This window comes from Crassostrea angulata, chromosome 10, assembly GCF_025612915.1.
Source record: "Crassostrea angulata isolate pt1a10 chromosome 10, ASM2561291v2, whole genome shotgun sequence".
Taxonomy (NCBI): Eukaryota; Metazoa; Mollusca; class Bivalvia; order Ostreida; family Ostreidae; genus Magallana; species Magallana angulata.
This window is the reverse complement of record NC_069120.1, coordinates 27,898,240-27,915,162: the sequence shown is the minus strand read 5'-3', so window position 1 is coordinate 27,915,162 and position 16,923 is coordinate 27,898,240. Positions and strand designations below refer to the sequence as shown.

At 31.2% G+C, this 16,923-nt stretch overlaps 1 protein-coding gene across 3 annotated transcripts in view; it reads left to right on the top strand.

The window, feature by feature from the left end:
• The window catches only part of LOC128164592 (calcium-dependent protein kinase C-like), a 60,650-nt gene that overhangs the window by 32,468 nt on the left and 11,259 nt on the right, over window positions 1-16,923 (top strand). For 2 of the 3 annotated variants that reach the window (XM_052828524.1, XM_052828522.1), the window contains exons 8-16: window positions 2,256-2,273; window positions 2,962-3,075; window positions 6,600-6,773; window positions 7,785-7,876; window positions 9,574-9,636; window positions 9,819-9,957; window positions 11,188-11,268; window positions 12,348-12,455; window positions 13,176-13,316. In XM_052828524.1, the coding sequence (XP_052684484.1) occupies window positions 2,256-2,273; window positions 2,962-3,075; window positions 6,600-6,773; window positions 7,785-7,876; window positions 9,574-9,636; window positions 9,819-9,957; window positions 11,188-11,268; window positions 12,348-12,455; window positions 13,176-13,316 (930 nt within the window). The remainder of the gene's footprint in view (window positions 1-2,255; window positions 2,274-2,961; window positions 3,076-6,599; window positions 6,774-7,784; window positions 7,877-9,573; window positions 9,637-9,818; window positions 9,958-11,187; window positions 11,269-12,347; window positions 12,456-13,175; window positions 13,317-16,923) is intronic. The other variant, XM_052828523.1, reaches the window with a different exon arrangement.

The window sequence follows — 16,923 nt, the reverse complement described above, 5'->3', positions numbered from 1 at the left end:
TTACTTTTTTTTTTAAAGTAAAGCTAATAAAGAGTTTTTGCAAATGTTTCAAATATACAACACTCTTTAACATATCTACAGCTTCATGCTCAGTATCAGGTTCAAATTTAATGAATAAACAAGAGTCATTCTTTATTTGCTCAATATATAATCATATTGTGGCAATATGAACAAACATATTACATAAGTAAAATGATATTTATAGACATTTGGCATGATACAATATCAGATATGAAATAGAGACACAGGATAACATGCGTAACAAAAAACAATTTATGAAATAATGTTGCGGTTTTTAAAAGCTAAATTTAGATATATCCCCAGATTACACAAATCTTTATAATTTTATAAAGGGTTCATCTTTTAAATGCATCCATCTTCCGGCCTATACTAAATAAATATATAATATTGGAAGTGATATTGATTTTCATCATGGATGGACAGTGCATTCATTTTGCTTTTATTATTTATTTCAACTTTGAGCAATAAGCTCATCAGCATTAAACATATTAATAACATTTATAAACATATGCGAGGCACGCAAAATGCGAAGCCAGTAGGCTTCAGAGTCTCTGCAGAGCGTGCACTCTCGCTATGGAGAACAACATACAGCTTTCATATATGTTTACATCATATAAGATATTGTGAGATACAATAGATATATATATAATACTGAAATTATGATTTACCAATTGTAATAGCGAAGGGAAGGGGATTGGGGTATTTAGCACTTCTTATAACAATAGATTGTTTTGATACTTAGATTATCCTGGGGGCATAGTGTGTTGTTGACACATTTCTTATTGAAGTGCAAACTAATTGGAGTAAATTGTTTAAATGAATAAAAACTCTTAATAACAACACTCTTTAAAATGTTATGAAATTGTGCTGTTATTTTTAGTAATATAAACAATTCAAAAATGAATTTTAAAAAACCTTTTTTAATAAGACATGTACAATTAAAACATTTTTTTCTTTATTAGAATTATTTCTTTCTTCTTTAAAAATAAATTTAATCAAATTCAATTTCAACTATTCATTTATTCATCACATTTTTAAAAGTGAACATGCATAAATATGCATAGTAATGCAAAGTAATGCCATGTAATGCCAGCATTACACTAGATTTTGAAAAGTAATGCATTACATTAGCATTACTTGTAATGCTAATTTTGAGGCATTACACATTACTAGCATTACTTTGAAAACATGTAATGCATTGCAATGCATTACCATTACATTTAGCATTACCCCAAGCCTGTAACAGAGCAATCATTAATGACCTAAAGAAAATCTGTATGGTAGACTCTTTACCAGAGCTAGAGGCAATAGCCACCTTTAATGACCTTCGGAAGTCTCTACTGGTAGGTACTGTAAAGGGGAAGGAAAGTCGAAAACATACTTTATTTATATTAATAAAGTGGTTTAAATTATCACATGTAGTCATGCGGTTTTGAAAATAAACTACATAATTAAGCTTTTAATAATGCAGGTTTGAGGTTAGAGAAATTGTATTTACTAGAGGCTGACATAATGTAGAACTCTTTTGTATTAAAAATTAATTATTTTGACATCACACCGCCTATTCTTGACAACTATGCAGAGATTCTTCTGACACTATTCTCCATATTCAGATTTCTGAATTCAACGAACATGGCTTCGTTTGACGTTGGTTTATAATTTAGTGGAAAGTCAACAGTAAAAGAACTGTCTCAAATTGATAATGTTTCCAAACTTGTCATTTAGAGTAAATACATGATTTGCTTATATTGATGCTATGTTGATAAAACAAACTCGAATAGATGGTGTGATGTCATAGATTAAAGTTCAATGGTAGCTCCCATAGCGGCGGGAAATTTAAATTAAGCAATTGATTTTGTTGATTTATTAATTGTTTCCGGGGTTTTAATGAAAATAAATATGATTTACGATTATAGTAGATGATAATTGATTTATTGTACAACATTTCTTGGTTTCCTTCCCCTTTAACAGAGCTAGAGGCAATCACCACAAGTGACCTTAGGAAAACTCAGTACCAGTAGGTTCTTTAACAGTAGAGAATAAGAAGACAGACGGGGTGGAAAGGATATCTGAAATGATATTCTGGAGAGTTCATTTCATTAATCAAAGAATGAAATAAGGGAGCGGGTTGGGATAGTTAGTTTTTTTTCCTTGGTATAACCAAATTATTGCGTTTTATTGTACATTTATTCAATTCATGAGTTGAATGTTTAAAATTCACTTTTTTCTTTCAGTCAAATGTTGACATTCAGGTAAATGGCCCAAACCATTAATGGCTATACATATATTCTTATGTATATATAGTTAACATGTATATATTTAAAAAATCTCTTTTTATATAAACCTGTGCATGATGCACTCCCACTCGTCTGAAAGTATACACATATTCCACTTTAATCTTACTTATTTACTTGTGTATATCGTAAATATCACTCACTGACCAAAATTCCCTCCAAAGAAAAATTAACAACATCAAAGACGTTAAATTTCCAACCACAGATTACAGCCAATATGTCTTAAAAGATGTCTTTAATATAACTTTTGATTTACCACTTTTATTGTTATTGCTTCTAACAAATATAACAGCATTTTTAATACATGTATTTTAGTGTAGCATTTAATCCTTTGTCAAGTCCTGAAATTTTATAAAAATTCAAAGAAGAAATTTACAGAATTTTACTTTCAATATATAGACTGCAAAATCACAATATATTTTTGAAGTGATGTGTTGAGGTTTACAAATCATCATTAAAAATCAATGCAATTTCAGCACATTTATAGAGCAATATCTAACAAAAATTCGACTTTTAACAATCTTTTAAAGGAGTGTAATAAATTGTTTTAAATTTTTGTAAGAGTTACCTCCCGTATATGAAAAGATCATTTTTCTTTGACCCTTGTGAAATGTTTTGTATTTGAAAATGGTGTTTATTTTCACAGAAACCTCCACCCCAACATGTTGACGTGTCTCGAGGAACTGGCAGCAAACAAGACACCGTTAGAGCAACCGATTTTAACTTCCTGACCGTATTAGGAAAAGGCAGTTTTGGAAAGGTACAACATATAGTTTGCAATGATTAGTATTTCATATGCTACCATCACATCACCCAGTTTCCCTGTACTGAAATGAAGAAAAAAAAATCATTTATGAAATGGTATTCCAATTAGAGGACTACTTATTGAACAATAAGACAAACATTTTTAGACATACATGTATAGACTATGTTAAATTTGTTCGTCTATGCATAATGATTCAATCTTGTAGAATCAAAATATTGTTTAAATAAAAGATAATTAATGTATGTCTTGCAGCTTTATTTGAAATTGTCATCCTAACTACAAATAATCAACCAAAAATAATTGCAATTTTGTTTAAATGTCTTTGCCATCAGTTCATTTGGAATCTAAATACAAATGTATGGTATTTACTGAGGCATATAGGTATATGTTTAATGTAGTAGGAGTCATCAGCATCAATTAGTAGATTATTTGAGTTATTTGTGAATGCAAGCCACTATATCAAGACAAAATTGAAATAATGAACCCTTTTCTGCCAGCTGCGAACAAAACTGTTTTTTTGTAATAAGTAGTATCTGTTTATTTTCGGAAACCACAATCACGTATAATGAGATTTAGTATGTAAACAATTACAGTTAGGTAATCACCAAAGGTATTTGAACAATAAGATATTAGCTTTTTCTCATTATGATTTCCCAGTTTGATATCATTACAGAGAACAAGAGTTACCCTATATTATTGGGTACCTCGTTTTCTTTGTATTTTTAGAAAAGACAAAATTAATATATGAATGGTTTGTATGACATTGCAAATCTGAAATTTTTTTTTATCTTTAGCTCATAACATATATCAAGACATACCAGGGCAAAAAACACATCCTTTCATCATTTTTTTTCATTGTTATTTGTATCCGTTTTAAATATATTTTCTCAGTTGGGGTTTGCAATCTGAAAGTTTTCCTGGCCATGATAAGTGATGATCCGCATTAGCTGTGACTTCACATGTAGTCGTGGTAATGATTTTTTTGGTTTCACTGAATCAATTTGGAATTGCGTTTATCGCAGTTCTCACTTGATTGCGTAATGCTCCCTAGATTCATAGATTCAACCAGCAGAGAAGTCATCCGTTGGACAGATATTGACAGTTTTGATAGCGCTGCAGTGAAAATTTAAATGAATCAAGTAATTATTTAGACCATATTTATCGAAAGATGACCTCTTCTCCTCCTGTACTTGCAATGTATTTTTTTAAATTTTATAATCTATAGCAGTTCAACGAAACAACTGGATAGTTTTTTTAGTCAGTATGTCCTTTCAGTTTTCCATTTATCTGTCTTCCACTTTTCCACGTGTGAATTAAGTAAAGTGTATAGGGTGAGTTAACCAATTGCATCAAATACTGTGGCCATCACTGGAAATTCAGTTACGAAAAATTTTACACAAAAGCATTATTTGAATGTTGTGCATTTGATTGAATGCACTTCCTGCCTAAAATAATTAGAAAGAAGTAACTTTTGAAACAAAATTTGATTGAAATAAGTCCAAGAAATTTGAACAATTAATGTAAAGATCATTTTTGCTCCATATGTTCATTTCACCTTGGATTGGACACAAATTAACCATTCATTGGACAGTTTTCAATACATGATTTCTTCTAATAATAAGGGTGTTTTGTGCCCATTCCTTTTGATATACTTTAAATGTAAAGTAAAATTAAAATTAAAAAAATTATTGATATAAATATTTTCCTCAGACAACTTAAAATTTGAGTTTTACGGACACAGCTTTTTAAATCCAAAGTTCCTGTTGGTGCTGGCACGATAAAGAACCCCTCACGATAAATATTCCTTTAAACAGAAGCACTAATCTAAATTCTTGACTTTAGATTTAAGGATTTACATTTAAAGAAATCTGAATAGCTATTGAATTTATTTATTGTTCTAAACCTTTGTATTTTTGCATTAAAACCAGAAAATGTTGTTATTTTTAATCTATACTGTATAGCTGTCCGATGCTTGGTAAATATTGTCCGACCCATGGTGAAATAGTTTTACACTTTATTAATTTGCTTTATTTTCTACATTTTTAACTATTTCACTTATTTTTTCGTATGATTAAGCAAGGGGAAAACCTGTTTCTTTTAAAACAAGTTTTATTTACATTTGGACAATAATTGATACGTGACCATGGGGAAATATCCAAGGTTGTCCGATGCATGAATATCAAAATTCTGATCTGAGGTCAAGGTCACATCATTTAAATTTTAAGAGTAATTCAATACGAATATTAATACTACACATCTTTTAATTTTTTAATGTTTAAGCATGCAGTGCAAATGTGTTAGGGAGGTCACTGAAAAAGCCACATAAAGCTTTTGAAGAGATATACATTGTATTGATTGGAACTAATGCATAAAATTGACATGGTTTTAAAAAATTACATTTTGAAGTTATACTTTTATGATCAGTGCAAGGCTATTAGGTTTCTCTGATCTGATAATTTACTGACGACATTCATGGTATATTGGAGAATAATCATCTCTTTGATAATGATATTAGCAATATCTGTAGTAGAATAAGAAAATATGTTAAAATCCGAGTCTGAAAGAACCTTTTTTTTTTGCCTGTCAGTTCCATTGGATAATTATAAATGATGTTAATTAAGAATTTAAACTTATTATTTCAAAACTAATACTATAAACTTGTGTCACATACTTAAAACTGTTTGGAGCATTTCTGGATACTAGAAATTATACGGTTAAATCAAGATTAACTGTGAAATGAGTTTCGATTAAGTGATGAATTATTGGATAGAGCTTAAATTTTGGTATCAAGCTGACCGACCAGTGACATTATTGATCTCAGACTCGTGTCATTCTGTGAAGTGAGCACGACTTGAGTGTGATCCAACAACACATCTCTAGGAATGCACCACTGTTATTGTAGATGTGCAGATTTTTGACGTGAGATTAATCTCTGTCATGTTGAACACCTGAGTTGGCTCGGTTGGAAATTTTGCAAGAGATGAATCCTCCTAATCAAAATCAATTTGAACACATTGTAATTTGATAATTGATCTGTTGTCTGCGTAATTGCAAAGAGGTTGTTTTGAGTTTGCAGTGGTTTTAGTTTCATTAATATGGTAATTAATAGAATTTGTTTTAATTTGGTTAGTGTTAGGAGAGCAATGCCAATAATAGATTGTCATTTACATCTGATTTACATAGAGATATCAGGCCTGTGTGGAAGGAATCATCGATATTTAGTGGTACAGTCCATGTTTGCTGTAAATTAACTTGTCGATAAGGATATACAGTACAATCCACTTTTGATAAATTTTGTCATTACAAAATTCAGCTTTAGGGTGAATTTTTATTTTAATTCAATATTTCAACCATTACATACTGAAAAAAAAACAAAATTGTTTTCTGTATATAGTCAGATGGAACAAACTTTAATTCTTGGGCTAGAATGATAACATTTTCTTTAATTCTTAAAGTTACAAATGTTGAGTTATTTATTCAATTAGGTTTAATTCAATTTTTCTTGTCCATAATATCAGGTAGTCTTAGCAGAAATGAAAGGATCAGAAGAGCTCTACGCCATCAAAATCTTGAAGAAAGACGTGATCATCCAGGATGATGATGTGGAATGCACGATGATTGAAAAGCGTGTCCTGGCTCTACCCAACAAACCACCATTCCTTGTCCAATTACATTCGTGCTTTCAAACCATGGTAAGGATTTTTTCTCTCTCTCCCTTTATCTCTCTCCCTTTTTTGGCTTCCACTAGCTGTGACCATTAGAGCAGGCCCGTAAATATTCTTGTGAATCAATCTGATTCGTAAAAATGTCCATATTTCTGTTTTAATCGCGGTGTCTATTGGTTGATTGTTAATTCATGGTGTAAACCATATTTGTCAGTGGTCTGAGAGCCCCGTAATTGATCCAGACCTGCTGAGCATAGGAAGATGAATTTGGTTTAGAATTGATGTGAGCACAAAAAATACCAGACATTTATCCAGGGGGTACCAATGTAGTAACATGAGAAATGTGGTCTGTTTCCTATCTGTTACTGACAGGCTAAATCTATAAAAGCCCAATAAGAAAAAGCCGGGATTCATTTCTACTGAACCTCAAGCAAAGGCAAGAATACAAAAAAAAATTGGGGGGAGGGGGGGAGAGGGTTGGTTTGAATGAGGGTAGGAAATAGGGGAGGCATTTTCAAAACATGTACTTCATGAAAGCTAGCAACTTTTTGTACAAATTTCGTCATATAGACACAGTTATTACTTTATTAAATCTTCAGGATGCCTACAAATGTAATCTATATAAACTCTAGTTGCTTTATTTTGCAGCAGTTTTCTTGTTTATCGAGAAGTGAGAAATTTCTAAGGTTTTTATTTTTTTGCAAGAATCTAAATCCAAATTTTAAAAACAGAGAAAAAGTAGATATGCATTCTTGTTGGAATTTTCCAAGACAAAAGTTAAAAACATGAGTAATGCAAACAATTTTGTATTGAGAAAGTACAATGCACTTGAAAAAAGGATAACCCTTGATAAAAAGGAAGTAGAAAAAAACCCAAAAAATTGTAAAACTGACTACTCACAAGAAAATTGTATTGTCTCTTTTAATTTGTTTAAGACTTCAAAATTGACAGAAAAAATGCTAATGGGAAAAAAAAAATAACAAGTTGTTTTGTTGAATAAATACCTTGTCGTTAATAATGCTAACAACTTTTTTTCAGGATCGCCTGTACTTTGTCATGGAGTATGTCAATGGTGGAGATCTCATGTACAGAATTCAGCAGGAAGGGAAATTCAAAGAACCAGTGGCTGCGTAAGAGAGAGAGAGAGTCATCTGATATCTCATTTGATATTCGATATCTAATTTGATATCTGATATCTCACTTGATATCTCATCTGATATGTCCACACCTGTCTCCTAATTATAATGATATATCATACTGGCAGGCTTGGGGTAATGCTAAATGTAATGGTAATGCATTGCAATGCATTACATGTTTTCAAAGTAATGCTAGTAATGTGTAATGCCTCAAAATTAGCATTACAAGTAATGCTAATGTAATGCATTACTTTTCAAAATCTAGTGTAATGCTGGCATTACATGGCATTACTTTGCATTACTATGCATATTTATGCATGTTCACTTTTTAAAATGTGATGAATAAATGAATAGTTGAAATTGAATTTGATTAAATTTATTTTTAAAGAAGAAAGAAATAATTCTAATAAAGAAAAAAATGTTTTAATTGTACATGTCTTATTAAAAAAGGTTTTTTAAAATTCATTTTTGAATTGTTTATATTACTAAAAATAACAGCACAATTTCATAACATTTTAAAGAGTGTTGTTATTAAGAGTTTTTATTCATTTAAACAATTTACTCCAATTAGTTTGCACTTCAATAAGAAATGTGTCAACAACACACTATGCCCCCAGGATAATCTAAGTATCAAAACAATCTATTGTTATAAGAAGTGCTAAATACCCCAATCCCCTTCCCTTCGCTATGTCACAATAGAATAGGAGACAGACATGCACCTTTAAAAGCTTCATTGCTCTAGTTAAAATTATAGAATTTTTTTTTTCTATTACAATTGGTAAATCATAATTTCAGTATTATATATATATCTATTGTATCTCACAATATCTTATATGATGTAAACATATATGAAAGCTGTATGTTGTTCTCCATAGTGAGAGTGCACGCTCTGCAGAGACTCTGAAGCCTACTGGCTTCGCATTTTGCGTGCCTCGCATATGTTTATAAATCTTATTAATATGTTTAATGCTGATGAGCTTATTGCTCAAAGTTGAAATAAATAATAAAAGCAAAATGAATGCACTGTCCATCCATGATGAAAATCAATATCACTTCCAATATTATATATTTATTTAGTATAGGCCGGAAGATGGATGCATTTAAAAGATGCACCCTTTATAAAATTATAAAGATTTGTGTAATCTGGGGATATATCTAAATTTAGCTTTTAAAAACCGCAACATTATGTCATAAATTGTTTTTTGTTACGCATGTTATCCTGTGTCTCTATTTCATATCTGATATTGTATCATGCCAAATGTCTATAAATATCATTTTACTTATGTAATATGTTTGTTCATATTGCCACAATATGATTATATATTGAGCAAATAAAGAATGACTCTTGTTTATTCATTAAATTTGAACCTGATACTGAGCATGAAGCTGTAGATATGTTAAAGAGTGTTGTATATTTGAAACATTTGCAAAAACTCTTTATTAGCTTTACTTTAAAAAAAAAAGTAATGGTAATGGTAATGCATTACTTTACTCATGTAATGGTAATGTAATGCATTACTTCAAGAAAATCAAGTAATGGTAATGGTAATTTAATGCCCAAATTAATGAAGTAATGGTAATGTAATGCATTACTTTACAATGTAATTTGCCCCAAGCCTGCATACTGGTCTATGTCATGATGTTGTCTATACGTGAACTTTATATGATATGTATATTTTATTCCAATACAGATTCTATGCAGCTGAAATTGCTATAGGATTGTTTTATCTACATAGTCAAGGAACCATTTACAGGTTTGATTTTGTTTGAAGATTCATGTAAAGGTAATAAAAAAAAAGGAAATATAACCAAAGCAATTCTTAGAATTATGAATAGGCATGCAACTGATATTTGTTGATAAAAGAGGTGATGGTAGGATTTTACCATATCTTGAAAAGCAATGGATAGTCAATAAGACCTTTTTGAATAATTGCAGAGATCTAAAGCTAGACAATGTGATGCTGGACTCTGATGGCCACATTAAGATAGCAGACTTTGGGATGTGTAAGGAAGGCATTTACAATGACAAGACAACCAGAACATTCTGTGGAACCCCAGATTACATTGCCCCAGAGGTAGGGCCTATGACCAGTAAATATTGCTTTAGAGGTTGGGCATTGCCCCAGAAGTAGGGCCATAAATAAATAATAATTAAGTAAACTGCCCAGATGATAAAGTCATAGATAAGTAATTATCAGTAAATTACCCAAGGGGTAGGGTTATGATAAATAATGATTAGTGAATTGCCTTAGAGGTATGACCATGGATAAATAATGCTTTGTGAATACCTTAAGAAGTAGGTTCTTAGATGAATGGCCCTTGCAATATATGATTTATACATATTTAAATTGTTGTAAAATAAGGACAATAACAGTATAATTGCCAAGCAGGGATGTAATATATATCCAATTAACAAAACTAGCCCCAGAGAAGTTAATAGAAAAAAAACTATCAGTACTATTTATTGATACTTAGACCTAAATTATTTTTTAATTTTCACCTGAATAAAATTTTGTTGATTAGTGATATAAAATGACTTCTTTTTTTTTTGGTTGATATTTCATTAACACTTAAAGGGACTTGGACACGATTTGAGTTAAAATTTTCAAATTTTATTTTTCCATTTTCAATGTTTATACTGATAAATATATAAGTTTATAATGCTATGTCAAAATTTGAGAGTCAAATATCAAGTTATAAGCAAGTTACAGAGTTCATAATTCTTTGTTTTGTAAACAAAGCTTGAATATTGTCATTTTTACATATGTGTTGTATTGGTGTAAGTTTCAATCAAATGTACCTTTCTTTTAGTTATAATGGTATTTATGAAGATACTGAATTAGTTTAAATTGTTTTTACATGTCATTTTGTCTAAGAAATGGTAATTCTCTACAATACATTTTTTGTAAACAACTATAAGACTCGAGCTTTGTTTACATTACAACCAATTCTTACCTCTGTATCTCGCTTGTAACTTGACTTTAACATTCAATATTTTGGTCAATCATTTAAAATGCACCAGTAAACCATTTTATACATAAAAAATAAAAATAAAATTTTTGATCTCAAATCGTGTCTAAGTCCCTTTAAATGCTAATTATGATCTCAGGAATTAGGAAAGAAGCCTATTTTTCATGTTCAGAGTTTCATTAAAACATACTCTTCAGTTTTGGTTCACATCCTATTTAGAAGAGCAATATTAATGTTATAAAACTATGTGAAAATTTCAAAAACCATTAGTTGCAATAAGTTTACACTATTCCCATATGCATTGATAGATAATATGTATAAAATGTTTTTCACAGATAGTCCTTTATCAGCCATATGGAAAGTCAGTGGATTGGTGGGCCTATGGAGTCCTCCTCTATGAAATGTTGGCAGGACAGGTATGGTACAAATTGACACACCACGGTAGTGTTTGAACACAAAATATTGCATAGATATACAGTTGAACTTTGATATCACAAACACTGATATCTCAATACAATAGATATGTCGAAGTGATTTGTATGTCCCAACCACTTATTTTTAAAGTATTTTACCATTTATGTCTGGAATACTCGAGGTTTTTAAACAGTCCCATCTGGTTTGAGATAATGAAGTTTGACTGTACCTCATTCACAAATCAAGAGTACCAGGGTGATAGACCTGATTTTTTTCATATATTGGAGTGAAAAAATGCTGGTAGCTCTAAAATGGTATTATGTGTAATTCACTTTCAATGAAAAAAGTGGGATGGGGGTGGTAGAAGAATGGACAATAAAAGGTCACCATCTTTATCAATCAAGAGGCTTTGATCACACAAATTTGTTTAAATGTGCCCTTGGAATGGGTTCCTGGCTTAATGGGATAGAGTTCTGGTGTTTACTGGAAGGCTTGGAAAGTCTGTGATGCTTTAATGACCCCATCCGCATTGTCTGCTGGGGGTGAGAATCCGCCATTATTGACCATAACAGGACAGCGTCGAGACAAATAAAGGGTTGTTTGCTGTTCATTCCGAAAGGTTAACAGACCAGCCAAGAATTTGATTGTAATTTAGAGTAATTGTGCAGTAGTCAGGGACGTGCTCTTTGGACTTGGGAAGTAATCATATATATAGCTGTGTAGCTTTGGTTGTAATGTGATAGAAGAGGGAAACCTATTTGGGCTACAAATGCCAATATTTCTATGTCGTATAGTTGAAAAACCTCAAATAACTCAATTTGATTATCTAATTAAGCATGGATAATATCTAAAGGCAGTGCAGAAATGATTATTTTAGATATGCAGATCAAGTAGTACTGCACAGCACTGAATATTTTCATGTTTGCACTGAATTTTTTCATGCTTTCTATCATTGCAGTATTAAAGGCCAGCAATTTTCACTTTTCAAGCTTTCAGTAGTCAAATCGATGTACTATTACAGTGAACTTTGAATCATGTAAGGAACTATTGTCAACATTTTTTTTTTGTTTATTCATTTTAGCCTCCATTTGATGGGGAGGATGAAGAAGAGTTGTTTGCTTCCATCACAGATCACAATGTCTCCTATCCAAAGTCTATGTCCAAAGAAGCTGTTTCCATGTGTAAAGCAGTAAGAACAACGATTCATCACTGTCGGCATTTGATAATTCCTTTTGATTTTATTTATATCGGAGTTATTATGAGGGTCCCGCATTGAAATAGGGAGGGGTTACTTGTGATAACTGCATTTATATCTAAATGTCTGCCTTTCAACATGCTATACTTGAGTTTACAGAGTAATTTTAGTTTTCCTGTGATGTGCAAATTTACAACTACATGCATGTATATTTTTGCATCATACAGACACCTGATGTAATTTTATATGCTCATTTTCAGATCTAAATATATTTTTTTTGCAATTTTGAATTTCAAAATTTTTTATTTTTGAGAGAATTCTTAAAGAATTTTTGATGAAACAGCTAGAGTTATTTTCACTGACTACATTTATACCGTGGAATTTGTGGAAGGTTCTACAACAACATTTTACTGTTGCAACCTTTTATCCAGAGTTTTCTGATGAAAGTGATCTGCAGTTTTTCAAAGTTTGGGGTAAAAGCCAATTAAGGCTTCGCTTGATCACCATAACTAAAACCTTTTTAGAGATTTATTTCTGCTATAGAATAGTGTTTTTAATTGTTGTTAAAGCAAATAATGTGATTTATATGCTAGGTACTACTTTGTTATAACTTATTCATGAACTGCACTTTAAAAAAAAAAAAAAAAAAAAAACACCTTTTGAATTATGATTTCATTGCCTGATTGTATAACATTGTTACGTTTTTATTTCAAGCTCTTAACAAAAAATCCCACCAAGAGGCTAGGGTGTGGACCTAATGCTGAGAGAGACATCAAAGATCATGCCTTCTTCAAACGAATCATGTGGGACAAAATCGAGCAGCGCGAAGTCCAGCCGCCTTATAAACCCAAAATTGTAAGTACCATTAGAGGCATGTACTGTACTGTCGCCTGTCTGGTCAATAATGTAGTACTACTTCTTCCTTCATTGTCTTTCTCTGTTGCCTGTAACAGTAATTTGAATGTAATTATTGTTACATATTGTAATTGTAATCATTGTAACTGTTTGTGGAATGTAATTTTTGTCACACTGTTGTTTGGAAGTAACGTTAACCTGTCATGCATGGCAGACATTTTATCTTTATAAAAAATGTCAACTTCAAGCATTCCCTTCTAGATATTTTTTTTAATTTCTGCGATAAGAACACATGCATGGTTTATCTAGAACGTTCTGTAAGGAGACTTAACTCAGTCACCAGATTTAAATAAAATTCCTCCACAGGGGAAAATGGCAATAAATCAATTCTCGTGTCTGTCTTTAAATGAGAAAAAATCACTTTTGGTGTGTTATCTGGAACCGTCATTGATTTTAATTACTGAAGCTATGGGCTTTGACATTGATTAAACAATGGCTGTGATATATTCATTTTTTTTTTTTTATTAAAATCGTTTGTTTAAATGATTTTTTTTTTCAAGGGGATTGTCTTATCACACCATGAGGTCAATATTTGTTCGCAATGAGATATCCTAAAATAGTTACGTTTCCGGTGTTTTAGTTACACTCGGGGAAAAGATCGTAACGTGTGTTATCTTTCTGGTTCGTACCTGGTTTACCTTCCCATTCCATGCAAAAATAGTCCATTTTTTTTTTAAAAATGCTACTTGATTACTTTTTTCCTCTTCACATAAAACCTGTAAAGCTGCTATCAAAACACTATCCACAAAATTTTGATCCTTGTTGGATTTTGTTCATCTGTTTGTAAGTCTCTGTCTGCATCAGTCATGTCAATAAGAACACAAATACTTGTCATATAAAAACCTGAATTAAATGAGGTGAAAAAAGATTTTGTACATTTTGTACTTCAAGGTCATATATTCAAGGTCATGACCTCTTTGCACAGCAGGCATCAATCATTTGTTTTTTTTTTAAACCTCTGTTTTAGGTTTTAAATGCAATTTCCAGTTATGAAATTTTCGATTGTGTTTCTTCATTTAAAAACCGTTTTCTTATATGTAACAAGGTTGGGGAAAAAAAAGTTCATTGCCAACTGATTGAGCAATAAACAATTAATTGATAATGATTGTTGTGTTAATTTGTCAGTGAAACTTGAAGACAAACCTGCAGTCGGGATTCACCAATATTCTTCATGTACTAATTTAATGTTTTGTTATTTTTAATTTCTTTTCATTTACAAAGTACTAAATGATTTTCTTTTTAGTTTCTTCTTATTCTTAAGCTTTAGTTTCCTATCATTTCATTTGATATATAGTTAAATACTATTTATCATATCAATTTCTCTTTTCTTTGTTCTGTTTCCACATGTAACGTATACCAGTAACTGTTTTCTCATACCTTTCAATTAATAATTTCACCTCAATATATTTTACCTTTCTCTTTCATCTTTTCCTCTTTCATCTTAAAGCCAAAACAGGTACTTATCCTTATTTTTTTTCACATGGGATATTTTTTTTTAACTCTTTAATTCATTAACCTCAATATTCTTATATATGTCATATATTTATCAACTTTTAATATACATGTATATCTACACACCACCAGCTTGACTAATGGCAGCATGGCTTACTGATTCTTTGTCTTATACATTCATATATATAATCTTTCTCTCTGCTTTGTCGTCACTAATTGAATTACGAGGGGGCAAGGCTAAATAGCTTTATTGCAGATGTCAGGGGAATACGAGATTGTAGTATAGGGTGTTTTATGGAGGTATAATGCTCCTTCTAAATCGATGGATCGGAATCTTGGGCATTGTTTTTACAACTGAACTCGATGATTTATATCAGCGAAATTAATTTCCCTATCAAAATACTGTTTGAATTAAAACTTATTTGAGAAATACCACCCAAATTAAAATAGAAGGAAACAGTGATTTCTTATAATGAATTTTGTATATTGTGTTAAACATTCCTGAAGATTGAAAATATTAACAAAATAATGTCTCAAGAGTTCTTATGCAAAACAGTTCTCTTTCTCCTATATAATAATGAAAGCCTAGACCTTTTTATTAAGAAAGATTAGGGTGGGAGAGTGGTAATTCGAAAGTTTTGCACTGATTTCTATTAATAAAAAGAATGGAAAAAGTTGATGTAGATCAGTCTTAGCATTGGATCAAAAATTTGGTGTCATTTAATTTGGGATTGGCTTATTCTGCCCTGGTATGACACTTCCACATCATGTTTTGTAAAGTTAACTTAATATAATACTATGACTGAATTGATTCAAAAATTGGATCATGATTTATGAGAAAAAGTATCAATTCAGTGAATACTTTATCTATCAATTTTTTTGTTCATTTTTTAATTAATTTTTTTTTTAGGGGGGGGGGGGGTATAGTGTAATTGGCTTCTTATGTGAGTACTTTATCAAATTTCATTAATCAATTTTTTTGTTCATTTTTTTATTTTGGGGGGGGGGGGGGGGGGGCGGGGGGGCGGGGGGGGGGGGATAATGTTATTGGCTTCTTATGTGAGTTTGCCAAAAAAAAAATTCTTTCTTTAATCTTGAAAGTGTTAAGTCAGCTATTAAAACTTGCTGTGATAAAATGATCTGACAGTATCACGTCTAATGCGCAAGATTAAAAAACTGAGAAGTCTGAAACCAAGTGCATGTAGAATGAGAGAGTGCAGTAGAGTCAAACAAAATAAGAGAGTATTAATTGCGTCCCAAAAGACTAATTTCTTCTCTCTCGATTTTGAACACATCTTTCCCAAGGTTATTTTCTCCTTGTCACTTCCATCCTAAACTACCGGAACAAATGTACTTTACAAATGCACTGGAGATTCAAAAGTTTGTTTGTTTTTTTTTTATGAAGGTGGGACATTTTTATATACGGTACAGGATCTTGGTGAAAATTGGGTGGAGGGGGGTACACAAAGGAATTAATGTGTACTTTTTTTTTACCAAAGCTTTTATTTTTAGTTATGGGACAGCTGTGGGTGGATTTAAAAGATAAATGACATTTTGAATATAATCAGGGATAAGCCATTTCCTTCACTTTCTGTGATAGGAAAGAGAAATGCCCTTTTCAATTACAGGAGATAAAAAACACCTGCATTCATGTAAAGCTTTTGTATAATATGGGTGGGGGAAAGGCATCATATTTAAAACTTGGGTTTATAAAATAGTCTGGAGCTCTAGATAATTCTGTTGAATTGTTGAAATGTTCATCATATGAAAGCTATATGTTCATGTATTTATTCATAGCCATTGGAATGTTCGGGTTTGCAGGAAGTTTTGTTTTGTTTTGGAAAAAGGAAACTTTCATTTCGATTTCATTTCTGTATTTCATAATATTTTGCATGTTGAAATATTATTTTTGCAAACATATTATTCAGAATTTATATTATTATCAAGGCAAAAGCCCGGATTTCTGTAAGTAAATGGTATACAGATATCAATGTGCTGATATCTACATGTTAGATGGCACCAATGTATAGTGATATCTGGGATATCTAGATATCCTCACCTTGCCTTGAAGTAGTAGATACACAAATACACATCT